The 14,442-nt window shown below is 45.1% G+C and overlaps 1 protein-coding gene across 1 annotated transcript in view; it reads left to right on the top strand.

Moving 5' to 3' along the window:
* Positions 1–14,442, top strand: part of TADA2A (transcriptional adaptor 2A) — a 305,603-nt gene that overhangs the window by 163,799 nt on the left and 127,362 nt on the right. The window contains exon 9 of the mRNA XM_063954828.1: positions 10,941–10,984. Coding sequence (XP_063810898.1) covers positions 10,941–10,984 — 44 coding nt within the window. The remainder of the gene's footprint in view (positions 1–10,940; positions 10,985–14,442) is intronic.

Below are 14,442 nucleotides of genomic sequence, written 5' to 3'. Positions count from 1 at the left end.
AGTGTACTACAAAGGGCCCTACAATCTTATTGTTCATTGGACACAGGAATGTCTCCTCGCATTATAACAAAAGGTCATAGGTTAGTTTGAACAGGTGGGCTGTGACTATATCAAACTGCTCAGGTGGGAGGGAATCTCAGAATTCCCGCCGCATGGATAACGAACTGCAAATATAGGAAATGTCCAGAAACTACTAATGGCCATAACTATACGCAGGAGCGATTAATCTTTACCCAACCAGCACCGGATTGTTCCTAATAAAATGTTCTTTAGTTAGGTACCAAACACCACTGCTCAAACCCTGTCTGACCCTTCGTATCATACAAAGAGGAATTCCTCTGTCCAGCGACCAGTTACATTAAACAAACTTACAGTCATTATTAAGGGGAACATTATCTATAAAACATACTATTTGGTTTTATTATTTAACTATTGAGTCGCCCGCTAGACGCACACAAACTCTACCGTAAATGCACATACCACGCGCTCGAGCGCATGGCCGAGGAGGCGCCATCACGCAGCTGCGAGTATCCGCACGTACGGGAGAGAATGTGCACGTGCAGCGGGCAAGCGCATGAGGTGAATATATGGCAACGTGTAGCATGATATTTTTCCGACTTTGACAATCCGTACTTGAAAACTTTCAAGTTCAAGATGGAATCTCTTCGAGCGGTGATCTCCAGCCTAGGAGGCGGGGATTTTATGGCATCAGTCGACATAATAGATGGCTACTTACACGTCCCGATATATCCTCATCAGGCCTTCCTGAGATTTGCGGTGCAGGATTGTCATTACCAATTTCAGACGTTGCCGTTTGGGCTTTCCACGGCCCAGAGGGTGTTCACCAAAGTGATGGCGGAAATGATGGTACTCCTACGCAAGCAGGGTATCACAATTATCCCGTACTTGGACGATCTCCTGATAAAGGCGAGATCAAAAGAGCAGTTGCTAAGAAATGTGGAACTCTCCCTGACTGTTATGCAACATCATGCTTGGATTCTAAATTTGCCAAAGTCTCAGTTGATCCCGACAACTCGGCTGCCCTTCTTGGGCATGATCCTAGACACGGAACTACAGAGAGTGTTTCTTCCGGCGGAAAAAGCTCTGGAAATCCAGACCATGGTCAAGGAGATTCTGAAACCGGCAAGAGTGTCGATTCATCAATGCACTCGAGTGCTAGGGAAGATGGTTGCGGCTTACGAAGCCATTCCGTTTGGCAGGTTTCATGCCCGGGTGTTTCAGTGGGACCTGCTCAACAAATGGTCCGGGTCTCACCTGCACAGGAAAATAAGTCTATCTTCCAGGACCAGAATTTCTCTCCTGTGGTGGCTGCAAAGTTCTCACCTTCTAGAGGGACGCAGGTTCGGAATCCAGGATTGGGTCGCGCTGACCACAGATGCAAGTCTCCGAGGCTGGGGTGCAGTCACACAAGGAAGAAGTTTCCAAGGAAAATGGTCAAGCCAGGAATCTTGTCTCCACATAAATGTTCTGGAGTTAAGAGCCATTTACAACGGTCTTCTGCAAGTGAAAAAGATGGTTGCCTCCTACGAGGCTTTACAGTACGGAAGATTTCATGCTCGATCCTTCCAACTGGATTTCCTGGACAAATGGTCGGGGTCTCATCTACATTTGCACCTGAGGATTCGTCTGTCGCCGACAGCAAGGATTTCACTCCTCTGGTGGCTGCAAATGTCTCACCTTCTGGAGGGCCGCAGGTTCGGGATTCAGGACTGGATCCTTCTGACCACGGATGCGAGCCTCCGGGGCTGGGGCGCAGTCACTCAAGGGGAAACCTTCCAAGGAAGGTGGTAAAGTCTGGAAACCGCTCTTCCCATAAACATTCTAGAATTAAGAGCTGTGTACAATGGTCTTCTCCAAGCGGAACACGTTCTGCGAGATCGAGCCATTTAAGTGCAGTCGGACAATGTAACGACGGTGGTCTACATAAACCGGCAGGGCGGAAACGAAGAGCAGAGCTGCAGTGTCAGAGGTGACGAGAATCATCCTCTGGGCAGAAAAACACGCGTTGGCGCTGTCAGCAATTTTCATTCCGTGAGTGGAATGGGAAGCGGACTTCCTCAGCAGGCACGATCTCCATCCAGGAGAGTGGAGCCTACATCCAGAGATGTTCACGGAGGTGACAAATCTTTGGGGGGTTCCTCAAATAGACATGATGGCCTCCCGCCTCAACAAGAAGCTTCGGAGGTATTGTTCCAGGTCGAGAGACCCGCAAGCAGTGGCGGTGGAACGCTCTTGTGTCTCTATGGGTGTTCCAGTCGGTGTACATGTTTCCTCCACTTCTACTCATCCCAGGGATTCTAAAGCTCATAAGGAGAACAAGAGTTGAGGCAATCCTCATTGCCCTAGACTGGCCAAGTAGGGCTAGGTACGCGGATCTTCTGGATCTTTTGCTGGAAGATCCGAGGCCTCTTCCTCTTCAGGAGGACCTGTTACAACAGGGGCCGTTCGCTTATCAAGACTTACCGCGGTTACGTTTGACTGCAGGAGGTTGAACGCCAGATATTAGCTCGGAAGGGCATTTCGAACAAAGTCATTCCTACCCTGATACAGGCTAGGAAAGGAGTAACATCTAAACCATCGCATTTTGAAAAAGTATGTATCTTGGTGTGAATCCAAGAAGTTTCCTATGGTGGAGTTTCATCTGGGAGGGTTTCTCCTCTTCCTACAAGCAGGTGTGGATATGGGTCTGAGGTTGAGATCCGTAAAAGTCCAGATTTCGGCCTTATCCATTTTCTTCCAGTAACAATTGGCTTCCGTCCCTGAGGTTCAGACTTTTTTGAAAGGGATTTTGCACATCCAGCCTCCCTTTGTGCTTCCTACGGCGCCCTGGGATCTTAACGTGGTGTTGCAGTTCTTCCAATCGAATTGGTTTGAGCCTCTACAGGAGGTTGAGGTCAAGTTTCTCACGTGGAAGGCTGTCACTTTGTTGGCCTTAACTTCTGCTAGACGTGTGTCGGATTTGGGGGCTTTGTCTTGCAAAAATCCCTACTTGATCTTCCTTGAAGATAGGGCTGAGCTCCGGACACGTCAGCAGTTCCTTCCAAAGGTTGTGTCGGCTTTTCATATCAACCAACCTATTGTGGTGCCAGTTGCTACTGACTCCTCCGTTCCGTCAAAGTCCTTGGATGTTGTAAGGGCTCTGAAAATCTATGTGAAGAGGACTGCTCGTCACAGTAAATCGGACTCTGTCTGTCCTGTATGATCCCAAGAAAATTGGGTGTCCTGCTTCTAAGCAGACGATCTCTCGCTGGATCAGGTTCACTATCCAGCATGCGTATTCTACGGCAGGATTGCCGTGTCCAAGATCTGTTAAGGCCCACTCTGCTCGTAAGGTGGGTTCTTCCTGGGCGGGTGCCCGGCGTGTCTTGGTTTGACAGCTTTGCCGAGCGGCTACTTGCTCTGGGTTGAACACGTTTGCTAAGTTCTACAAGTTCGATACTTTGGCCTCTGAGGACCTAAAATTTGGTCAATCAGTTCTGCAGGAGCCTTCGCGCTCTCCCTCCTGTTCGGAGAGCTTTGGTACATCCCCATAGTACTAATGTGGACCCCAACATCCACTAGGATGTAAGAGATAATAGGATTTTAATTACCTACCAGTAAATCCTTTTCTCGTAGTCCGTAGAGGATGCTGGGCGCCCGCCCAGCACTTCATTATCCTGCAGTGGTTACTTGGTCAGTACTGCTTTGTTCTTAGTTAAGTACTGCGTTATTACTTGGTTCAGTAATGTTATTCAGCTGTTGCTGAGTTTTCAGGCTAGTTGGCTTGGTTTTGCCTTGTTTGTGTGAGCTGCTGTGAATCTCGCCACTACCTGTGTATTATCCTTCTCTCAAAGTTGTCCGTCTCCTCGGGCACTGTTTCTAGACAGTCTGGTAGGAGGGGCATAGAGGGAGGAGCCAGCCCACATTATTAAACTCTTAAAGTGCCAGTGGCTCCTGGTGGACCCGTCTATACCCCATGGTACTAATGTGGACCCCAGCATCCTCTACGGACTACGAGAAAAGGATTTACCGGTAGGTAATTAAAATCCTATTTTTTATTCATCAAATGAAAAAGTTAAAAGCTTAATTTAGCAGCACAAACTATTTCAGGGGGGGGGGGGGGCCTGGACAGCATGAAACCTACTCTCACTGGCAAAAGGTGGCATATGATGCTGTGGCACAGTCCTACACCCCCGCCAGTATAAATATCTAATTTCAATAGCTGAGGGAAAAACGCACCACAGGGCGCGGGGCTTCTTCCTCAGGCAGCCAGCACACTGCTCAGCGCCATTTTCTTCCAGCAGACAGCAGGGGAAGAAACGCTGATCCTCCTCTCCACTTCTGACTCAAGTATCGGGGGAAAGTGTATATTGTGGTACTATAACCTATTATTGGCAATATATATAGCGCGGAAAGTCTCTGTGTACAATGTACACAACACAGGGATTTTTTCTTTAGGCGCTGAGTTGTGGACTGCCAATTCCTTTCTGTGTCCCTCTGACAGATTTTATTGTGGGTCTGTCCCCTATAAGCCCCGGAGTGTCTGTGGTGTGATTGTGCACTTGTGTGGCATGTCTGAGGCAGGGAGCTCTTCCCTGAGGGAGCCATTTTAGGGACACAGGGTTGTAATGTGGTGGCACTGCCGTCACACCAAGAGCCTGAATGGGTGAAAGAATTACGTGATAGTGTGAATCATATCAGTAAGAGATTGGATAAGTCTGAGTCTCATGTAGAAAACTGGAGAAAATCTGTAGAAGATGTGATTTTTAATAGTTCTGCCTTTTCATCCACAGGGGACCCCTCTGGGTCACATAAAAGGTAATTTGCACAAATAGTGCAAACTGATACTGACACAGACTCTGATTCCTGTGTCGACACTAGTGATTCCAGGGGAATAGATCCAAATTTAGCAAAAAACATTCAATACATGATTGTTGCTATAAAGGAGGTGTTGGAAGGTACGGAGGCCCCTCCTTTACCACAGGAGAAGGCTTACTTTTTTAAAGAAATGAAAATTAATGTAACTTTTTCTCCATCTCATGAGCTGAACAGTCTCTTTGAGGGAGTATGGACCAATCCTGAAAAGAAATTTCAGGTTCCCAAAATAATTCAGGTAGCTTACCCTTTCCCTGCAGAGGACAGGCAAAGGTGGGAGTCACCCCCTGTTTTAGACAGTGCCCTGTCGCGGTTAACAAAAAAGGTGATTCTCCCTGCGCCTGGGACGGCTTCACTTAAGGAGCCGACAGACTGCAAGTTAGAGAATACGTTGAAATCTATTTATGTGGACAATGGGACACTACTCAGGCCTACCATTGCCTGTGCGTGGGTGAGTAGTGCTATTGAAAAGTGGTCAGAAAACAGGTCATCAGACATTGACACAATAGATAGAGACGAGATACTCCTAACGTCAGGTCATATCAAAGACGTTGCGGCATACATGCTAGAAGCCATAAAAGATATTGGTCTCTTGGGATCAAGAGCCGCTACTATGGCCGTCTCAGCACGGAGGGCATTGTGGATTCGCCAATGGAATGCTGACACAGATTCCAAAACGAATATGGAGGCTCTCCCGTATAAAGGTGAGGCCTTGTTTGGAGATGGGCTGGATGCTTTAGTTTCTGCGGCTATGGCGGGTTAATTGACATTCTTGTCTAATGCTCCTGCGCCGGCGAAAAAGACACATCACTCTCACATGCAGTCCTTTCGGCCCAATAAATACAAAAAGGGTAAAGGATCCCCTTTCTTTGCGGGTAAAGGAAGAGGAGAAGGAATTAAGGCCACAGTGTCTCCAGGATCACAGGAGCAGAAATCAACCTCTGCTTCTGCCAAATCTTCAGCATGACGCTGGGGCTCCCTTGCGGGAGTCCGCTCAGGTGGGGACACGTCTGAAACTCTTCAGACAGTTCTGGGTTCAATCTGGCCTGGACCCGTGGGTTGTACAAATAGTGTCCCACGAGTACAAACTGTTTCAAGACATTCCCCCATGACGATTTTTTCAAATCGACCTTACCAGCTTCTATCCCAGACAGGGAAGTTTTGGCAGCAGCAATACAAAAATTGTGTCAGGATCAAGTCATTGTCCTGGTTCCCTTGTTACAACAAGGAGAAGGGTTTTATTCAAGCCTATTCGTAGTTCCGAAGCCGGACGGCTCGGTCAGACCGATTCTAAACTTGGAAACTCTGAATCTACCTGCAAAGGTTCAAGTTCAAGATTGAGTTTCTGAGGGCAGTGATTTCCAATCTAGAGGAGGGGGACTTCATGGTGTCAGTGGACATAAAAGATGCCTACTTTCATGTTCCCATTTATCCTCCACATCAAGCTTATCTGAGATTTGCAATACAGAATTGTCATTACCAATTTCAGACGTTGCCATTCAGACTCTCCATGGCACCGAGGGTGTTCACCAAGGTGATGGCGGAAATGATGGTCCTCCTTCGACAGCAAGGAGTCAATGTAATTCCTTACCTGGACTATCTCCTGATAAAAGCGAGGTCCAGAGAAAGGTTGGTGCAGAACATTGCACTCTCCTTGATTATACTTCAACAACACGGTTGGATCATAAATTTTCCAAAGTCGCAGTTGGAACAGACGACAAGATTGTCCTTTCTGGGGATGATACTGGACACAGAGGTGCAGAGGGTATTTCTTCCAGTAGAAAAGGCTCTGGAAATCCAGAGAATGGTCAAACAAATTCTGAAACCAACAAGAGTGTCGATTCATCAATGATTTTGGTTGTTGGGGAAGATGGTAACGGCCTACGAGGCCATACAGTTTGGCCGATTCCATGCCAGAGTGTTCCCGTGGGACCTGTTGGACAAGTGGTCCGGTTCCCATCTACACATGCATCAGAGTATAATCCTGTCATCCAAAGCCAGAATTTCGCTCCTGTGGTTGCTACACAGTTCTCACCTACTAGAGGGACGCAGGTTCGGGATTCAGGACTGGGTCCTAGTAACCACGGATGCAAGTCTCCGAGGCTGGGGAGCAGTCACACAGTGGGAAAGCTTCCAAGGAAGGTGGTCAAATCAAGAAACTTGTCTTCACATAAACGTTCTGGAGTTGAGAGCCATTTACAATGGCCTTCTACAAGCGGGGCATCTTCTTCAAGATCAACCCGTACAGATCCAGTCGGACAATGTAACAGCAGTCGCGTACATAAACCGTCAGTGTGGAACGAAAAGCAGAGCGGCAATGGCAGAGGTGACAAAGATTCTCCTCTGGGCAGAAAGACATGCAAGAGCTCTGTCGGCAATTTTCATTCCGGGAGTGGACAACTGGGAAGCAGACTTCCTCAGCAGACACGATCTCCATCCAGGAGAATAGGGCCTCCACCAAGAAGTCTTCGCAGAGGTGACAGGTCTTTGGGGAGTTCCTCAAGTAGACATGATGGCATCGTCTCAACAAGAAGCTTCAGAGATATTGTTCCAGGTTGATAGACCCTCAAGCAATAGCAGTGGATGCACTAGTGACCCAGTGGGTGTTTCGGTCGGTATATGTCTTCCCTCCACTTCCACTCATACCGAAAGTTCTCAAGATCATAAGAAGAACGGGTTTGAGGGATCCTCATTGTCCCAGACTGGACAAGGAGGGCTTGGTATCCAGATCTTCAGGAGTTGCTCATAGAAGATCCTCGGCCTCCTCCTCTTCGCGAGGACCTGCTGCAGCAGGGGCCGTGCGTGTATCAAGACTTACTGCGGCTACGTTTGACGGCATGGCTGTTGAGCGCCGGATCCTAGCCCGGAAGGGTATTCCCAAAGAAGTCATTCCCACTCTTATTCAAAGGAGTAACGTCTAGACATTACCACCGTATATGGAGAAAATGTGTCTTGGTGTGAGACCAATAAGGCTCCAATGGAAGAGTTTCAGTTAGGACATTTTCTCCGGGCGGGTGTGGATGTGGGCCTACGATTGGGTTCGAACAAGGTCCAGATTTCGGCCTTGTCCGTTTTCTTTCAGAAACAATTGGCCTCCCTTCCAGAAGTTCAGACATTCGTGAAATGGATTCTGCACATCCAACCTCCATTTGTGCCTACTGTGGCACCATGGGATCTTAACGTGGTGTTGCAATTCCTTCAATCGGATTGGTTTGAACCTCTCCAGGAGATAGAGTAGAAGTTTCTCACTTGGAAAGTGGTCATTCTGTTGGCCTTGGCATCCGCAAGGAGGGTGTCTGAGTTAGGGGCCTTGTCTCACAAGATCCCTTACTTTATTTTATCATGAAGATAGGGCGGAGTTAAGAACTCGTCAGCAATTTCTTCCAAAGGTGGTTTCTTCTTTCCATATAAACCAACCTATTGTGGTGCCAGTGGCTACTGACACCTTCGCTGCTTCAAAGTCTCTGGATGTGGTCAGGGCTTTGATCATTTTTGTCGCAAGAACAGCTCGGATACGGAAAACAGAGGCTCTGTTTGTCCTGTATGCTCACAACAAGATTGGGTGTCCTGCTTCTAAGCAGACTATTGCGCGCTGGAACAGAGGTACGATTCAGCACGCTCATTCCACGGCAGGATTGCCGATACCGAATTCGGTGACTGCCCATTCTACTAGGAAGGTGGGCTCATCCTGGGCGGCTGCCCAGGGGGTCTCGGCATTATAACTTTTCCGAGCAGCTACTTGGTCAGGGATAAACACGTTTGCAAAGTTTTACAAGTTTGACACCTTGGCCGATGAGGACCTAAAGTTTGGTCAGTCGGTGCTGCAGGGACATCCGTACTCTCCCGCCCGTACTGGAGCTTTGGTATAACCCCATGGTACTGAAGTGGACCCCAGCATCCTCTAGGACGTATGAGAAAACAGGATTTCAATACCTACCGGTAAATCCTTTTCTCCTAGTCCGTAGAGGATGCTGGGCACCCAGCCCAGTGCGTTCTTTACCTGCAGTAGTTATTTAGTTATAAGTTTTACACAGGTGTTGTGTTAAACTTGTTTTCAGCACGTTGCTGCAATGGTCATGCTCGTTGGCATGTATTATATTAGTTGCCATGTTGTGCGGCATGGTTGAAGTGTGAGCTGGTGTGAATCTCACCATTAACTTAAAAGTAAATCCTTTTCCCGAAATGCCGTCTCCCTGGGCACAGTTCCTATACTGAGGTCTGGAGAAGGGGCATAGAGGGAGGAGCCAGTTCACACTCTGATAAAGTCTTAAAGTGCCCATGGCTCCTTCGGAACCGTCTATACCCCATTGTACTGAAGTGGACCCCAGCATCCTCTACGGACTAGGAGAAAAGGATTTACCGGTAGGTATTAAAATCCTGTTTTCCCCCTTCCAGGTCCACTGGGATGGTAAAGTATGAACAAGTCTATTTTTGGGCAAAAATTCCTTAAAAACACATGTCGGCATTTTTAACATCTCGGCATTTCAAATGTCTGTATTCTGACTATGTAGGCATTTTGAATATGTCAGCATAATGAATGTTGGTATTTTGACTGTTGCTTAGTCGCTGTCGGGATTATGTTCGTTGGTATTGTGTTTGTCGGTAAATCAACTGCTACCTCATAGTGTGACTGAGGAGAACATGTACCATGTGCGGGAGTTGATGTAAGATTGCAATATAGACGCACAAAAATCATCACACCGAGTATTAAATAGGGCTAGAAGTAGGATGTTGTTGATAGGCTTCTATGAAACTGGAGTGGGAATGTTGGAATGGCTAACTCTGATCTGTAGATCCAGTCTGATTTTAATGAGACTATTTTTTTCAATTCACAGTGCCCACCAGGTCAGTTAAAAAGGAATCTAAAAAAAATGTAAAAATCAATTGACAAGTGCTGTGATGAGCTTCTAGAGTATTGTTAACCCATTGGCTATGGAGCACAATCGCCACTTGCCATCCGCAGCCGTCACTTTCATGAAGAAAAACAAAAAAAAATGAATGAAGAATGTGGGAGGAGGAAATTAAGTCCTCTATCCCCCTTACCCCACAGCCTAGAAAGATGGAAGAACCCTTGTCTGAAAGAAGGGAGTCCCTTTCTTTCAAATGTGCACTCAGAGAGATTATAACCTGGTGTGTTACCAGGCAATACCCTCTGCACTACAAAAAGTCACGGAGAACAGGGATGGACCCCAAACCACCTTGCCTGAAGCGTGGCAAGCAAAGCTTGCCTGCGATGGTACATATTTACACAAATTGTGCTTAGAAAATAACACCCCCAAAAATTTAAAACTTCTCAACCTTTTGACACTGTCAACCTAATGCGTTTTAACCTAATGACTATCTGTCTAGACAGTATAGATCTCCTATGCCACACTGAAAACTGAAACAATACATACAAAAAACCACAGATTGGGCTGATCTAATGCTGTATAGAGGGGGGTACACACGGAGCGATAATCTAAGCAATCTGACCAGATTGCTTAGATTTTTAGCAAGATCGCTCCGTGTGTAGCCCTAACAGCGATAGCGATGCGCAGCCCCGCGCATCTCTATCGCTGGTGCTAGAGTGGCCAGGCCAATCTAGCGGGTCGCTCACTTCACCAGCTGGGTGAAATGAGCGCCCGTCTCCCCCCGCACGCTCAGCACAGATCGCGCTGTGCTGAGCGGCGGGAGAGATGTTCGCTCAGCACACATCTCTCCTGCATCGACCCGTCTATATGGGCCTTATCTCAAATTAAAAAAACAAAATGGTCCCTCATTATTTAATTTTAAAAAAAAAGTTATAATATGCATTTATACCACCTAAAAAACTCAGTGATATTGATTTTGGAATGTTACGAGTGTGAACCTTGGGAAAATGGCCTCTGCACAAGGGTGAGAAAACCCTCTGCAGGAAAGGGGTTAAAATGTGACAATATATGAGTGTTCATGATATATGGTAATTATTTACACTTGCCAGTTGCTCCTTTATACATAAGGCAACACTCTTCTAAATTGCCATTATTTTGTATGATGATTATTTTTATTTTTTTTATCACTAACCATATTTGTGTCTACTATCCTAGAATTATAAGAGACCATGGCCTTATAAATCTGAGGAAATTTCAAAGTGAGTAGTTTTTGCTTATGATCTCCATTAGCATTGATTTTTTTTTATTTTTTTTATCCTTAATATAAACAAGAAGTACTTAGTATTTTTACTTTGCATACAATGAAATAGTGTAACTGGAACTATCCCACAAAATAAGATAATATGCATTTCATTTTTTATTGTCTGTTTACGTAGATCCTAAATAATGATTGAAATGAGAATGCTAGTTTTCACCGTTTTTGTGGGCAAACGCCTCTCACAGTATAAAGACCTCTCACAACTAATAAAATAACACAGCATGCACCCTTCAAGTGGTAGGTCCTGATGTAGAGTTTGGTGTATGTATCACATAAAACTTTTTTTTGACTGTATGCAGAACTGGTCTTCTGCTTCTCGAAATGTGACCCCATCATCAGTGAGCACTTGCATCTATCCTATACTAGGTGCAAAAGATACTCCTGTAAATAGGCATATTTTTGCTTTGATCCATTTCAGCATAGCTCGCACCTGAGAATACCCTCTTAGACCCCAGTTCAACCTCTTCGGTGTTGATGTGATTGAAATACGTACCGTGCAGCTTTTCATCACTCACATTTGTGTGCGGACTCTGCGGTATAGATCGTGATGAGTGATTCAATGATTTTGACTAGAGCTTGGCATCTTCCTTTTTTTTAAATATATATTTGTTTTAATCTTTTTTACTGCTGTGTGTTGACTCTTGGTTACTGTAGCCTGCCTATAACATGGTTTCCTCTTATGTGTCTCGCCATAACCTTCACAGGTCTGTGTCCGGGTACTCTCAGTGCACTGTGTTTTGACGCTGCAGCTGCACCACAAACAAGGAGACTTACTGTAGCAAGTTGGTGTGGTATGTCCACCTGCAGCGGTGGCCCTCTTCCCTATAGCTTACCACTCCCCCATCCCCCCTTAGATGCGCATCTACTTGCTGAATGCCCGTAAGGGACGCTCCTGCCACAGACACACTCAGCAGGGATGGGAAACTTCAGCATAGTAGCCATTTCCACAGTTCCTGCTCAGCCATTTCGGCTGTTCCTGCAAACTTTGGTTTGTGCTCCCTCTCCCCCTCTTTATGGGGGTTAATTCTGTTAGCACTACTGTTTGATAATTGTGTGCGTGCATGTGCCTGAGTATTTCCTCAAACCCCCCCCCCCCCCCCGTCCATTCTGCTGCATCACTCTGACTTACTCTTTATTCTATCAGATGCCGCACTTCTGCATGTATTATGTATATTTAATATCCAATGCATTCAGTAATTACTTTTTGTAAATATACATATTTATCATTTTTCAAAATCTTTGTCTATGGGGTGCAGGGGTCTATGGTTTCTATTTATGCCCCCATCACCATTCCCATTCACCATCAGGTCTGGGGAAAGGCAATTCTACTGGGCAGTCCCAGGAAAAGAGCTGTGTTCTACAAAAGGTTTTTGATTGTGCTAAATGTAAGGCCATATATCCCCATGTTGGTCTTATTTGGGGGGCTATCTGCACCTCATGTGAAACAGAGCCCCAGGGCAGCTTTGCCCCGGCAACTTTATCTCCACCAGTGCATACGCCAGCTTAGGTAGCAACTCTGCTTGGGGCAAAGTATGAGTTGACCGTATCTGCATTTTGTTGCTGCTGGGTGGTCCTTCTCAGAGCAGACTTCAGGGGATGTGTTCGTCCTGTCCCTGCAGATACCCACCTTGGGCCCAGGGACTAGCTTGTTCAATTAATCCGCCTTAGAAAAGCTACTGGACCACTATTCTAGATGTTCTAGGGATGCACACACTCGTAGAAACGTAGACTCTCTGGTATGTGTCGGCCCTTGGAGGGTTTTAATTCGGAAGCTTCTTCTCCGACAAAGGATAACCATTTGGAAAAATTGAATGTGGATTTTTCCCCTGTAACTGACGATTCTTCAGACGTGCAGGGTGTTTAGTCTCTAGTGAAGGCTGTACAATAACTTCTGCAGATCTGATTCAGAAATGTCAGTGTTTTTCTCCTTAACCACTTAAATGGCTAATATTTTTTTCCAAAAAATGGCCCCGAATTTGTATATATATATTTTTTTAATTATCAAATTAGATAACTAATAGCTTTTTAAACCTGATTCAGTATAATATTTTCAACAGAAGTGCAAAAACAAGTTTAAATAGCTATTATTTATAATGTGATAATGGGAAATAAAAAAAATTGTGGTCATATAAAAAAAAAAAAACAGATTTTAGTTCAAACAAAAAAAACGTTTTTAAAAAGTGTACGGATTTGAGGAGGAAATTTATCTGATGGATTGTTAGGTGACAGAGGTACTGTATGGAGAGGAGCAGGGGTGGATCAGCAGACTGGGATGGGGAGGAGCGGTACGAGCAGCTGCAGTTGTCAGAGTGGGGTTGGTGCATCAAAAAGAGTGGGTTGGGCCAGACAAAGGGTGTGTGTGTATATGTGTAATATATATATATATATATATATATATATATATATACACACAGTGTATGTGTGTGTGTGTGTGTGTATGTATGTGTGTGTGTGTATATATATATATATATATATATATATACATACACACACACACACACACACACACACACACACACACACACATTGTACATCATTTAGCTCCTCTGTTTTGTTTTATGGTAAGTGTGTGTGTGTGTATATATGTGTGTATATATATATATATATATATATATATATATATATATATATATATATATATATATATATAGTCCAAAAAGAGAGATACGGCACTCCAAGACTCCTATAACATACCCTCAGGCAGCAAAAGACAGAGCTGACAGCGCAGCGTAGTTATGTCAATGTTTCATTTAATTGCTTAAATTTCGTCAGGACAGTATCCTGACGAAATTTAAGCAATTAAATGAAACGTTGACATAACTACGCTGCGCTGTCAGCTCTGTCTTTTGCTGCCTGAGGGTATGTTATAGGAGTCTTGGAGTGCCGTATCTCTCTTTTTGGACTGTCTCACCATATACTGGCACCTGGGCACCATATACCGGACGGATTACAGGAGTGCCAGTCCTTGTTTTCGTTTTATATATATATATATATATATATATATATATAGACTAGAGTCCAACAATGTGGAGGTGCACTCATCCAATCAAGCGATTTCCAGAAACTTTTCTTTTTCACAATAGCTTTACTTCTGTCGATATTCGGCTTTTTAGGTCGACGTTTCGATCCTCAATATAGGATCTTTATCAAGACAAGCTCCCATTTATACACAATAGTTTAAAGGCATCATACATTGATTGTCAGAACAATCAATATGTCATGTTCAGACAGTGTCAAGGCTGCATGGCTAATACGGCAATATTCAAATAAAGATTATGGGGTATATGCAATTGCGGTCGAATTCCCGAAATTGTCGAATTTCGGGTCATTTTCGACCAAAAAAAAAAATCGCCTATGCAATTCAGTGCTTTCCGACCAAAAAACGGACTTTCAAAATTC

The sequence above is a fragment of the Pseudophryne corroboree genome, chromosome 2 (genome assembly GCF_028390025.1).
Source record: "Pseudophryne corroboree isolate aPseCor3 chromosome 2, aPseCor3.hap2, whole genome shotgun sequence".
Taxonomy (NCBI): Eukaryota; Metazoa; Chordata; class Amphibia; order Anura; family Myobatrachidae; genus Pseudophryne; species Pseudophryne corroboree.
Note: the sequence above shows the minus strand (reverse complement) of the source record. Positions and strands in the feature narration are given on the sequence as shown.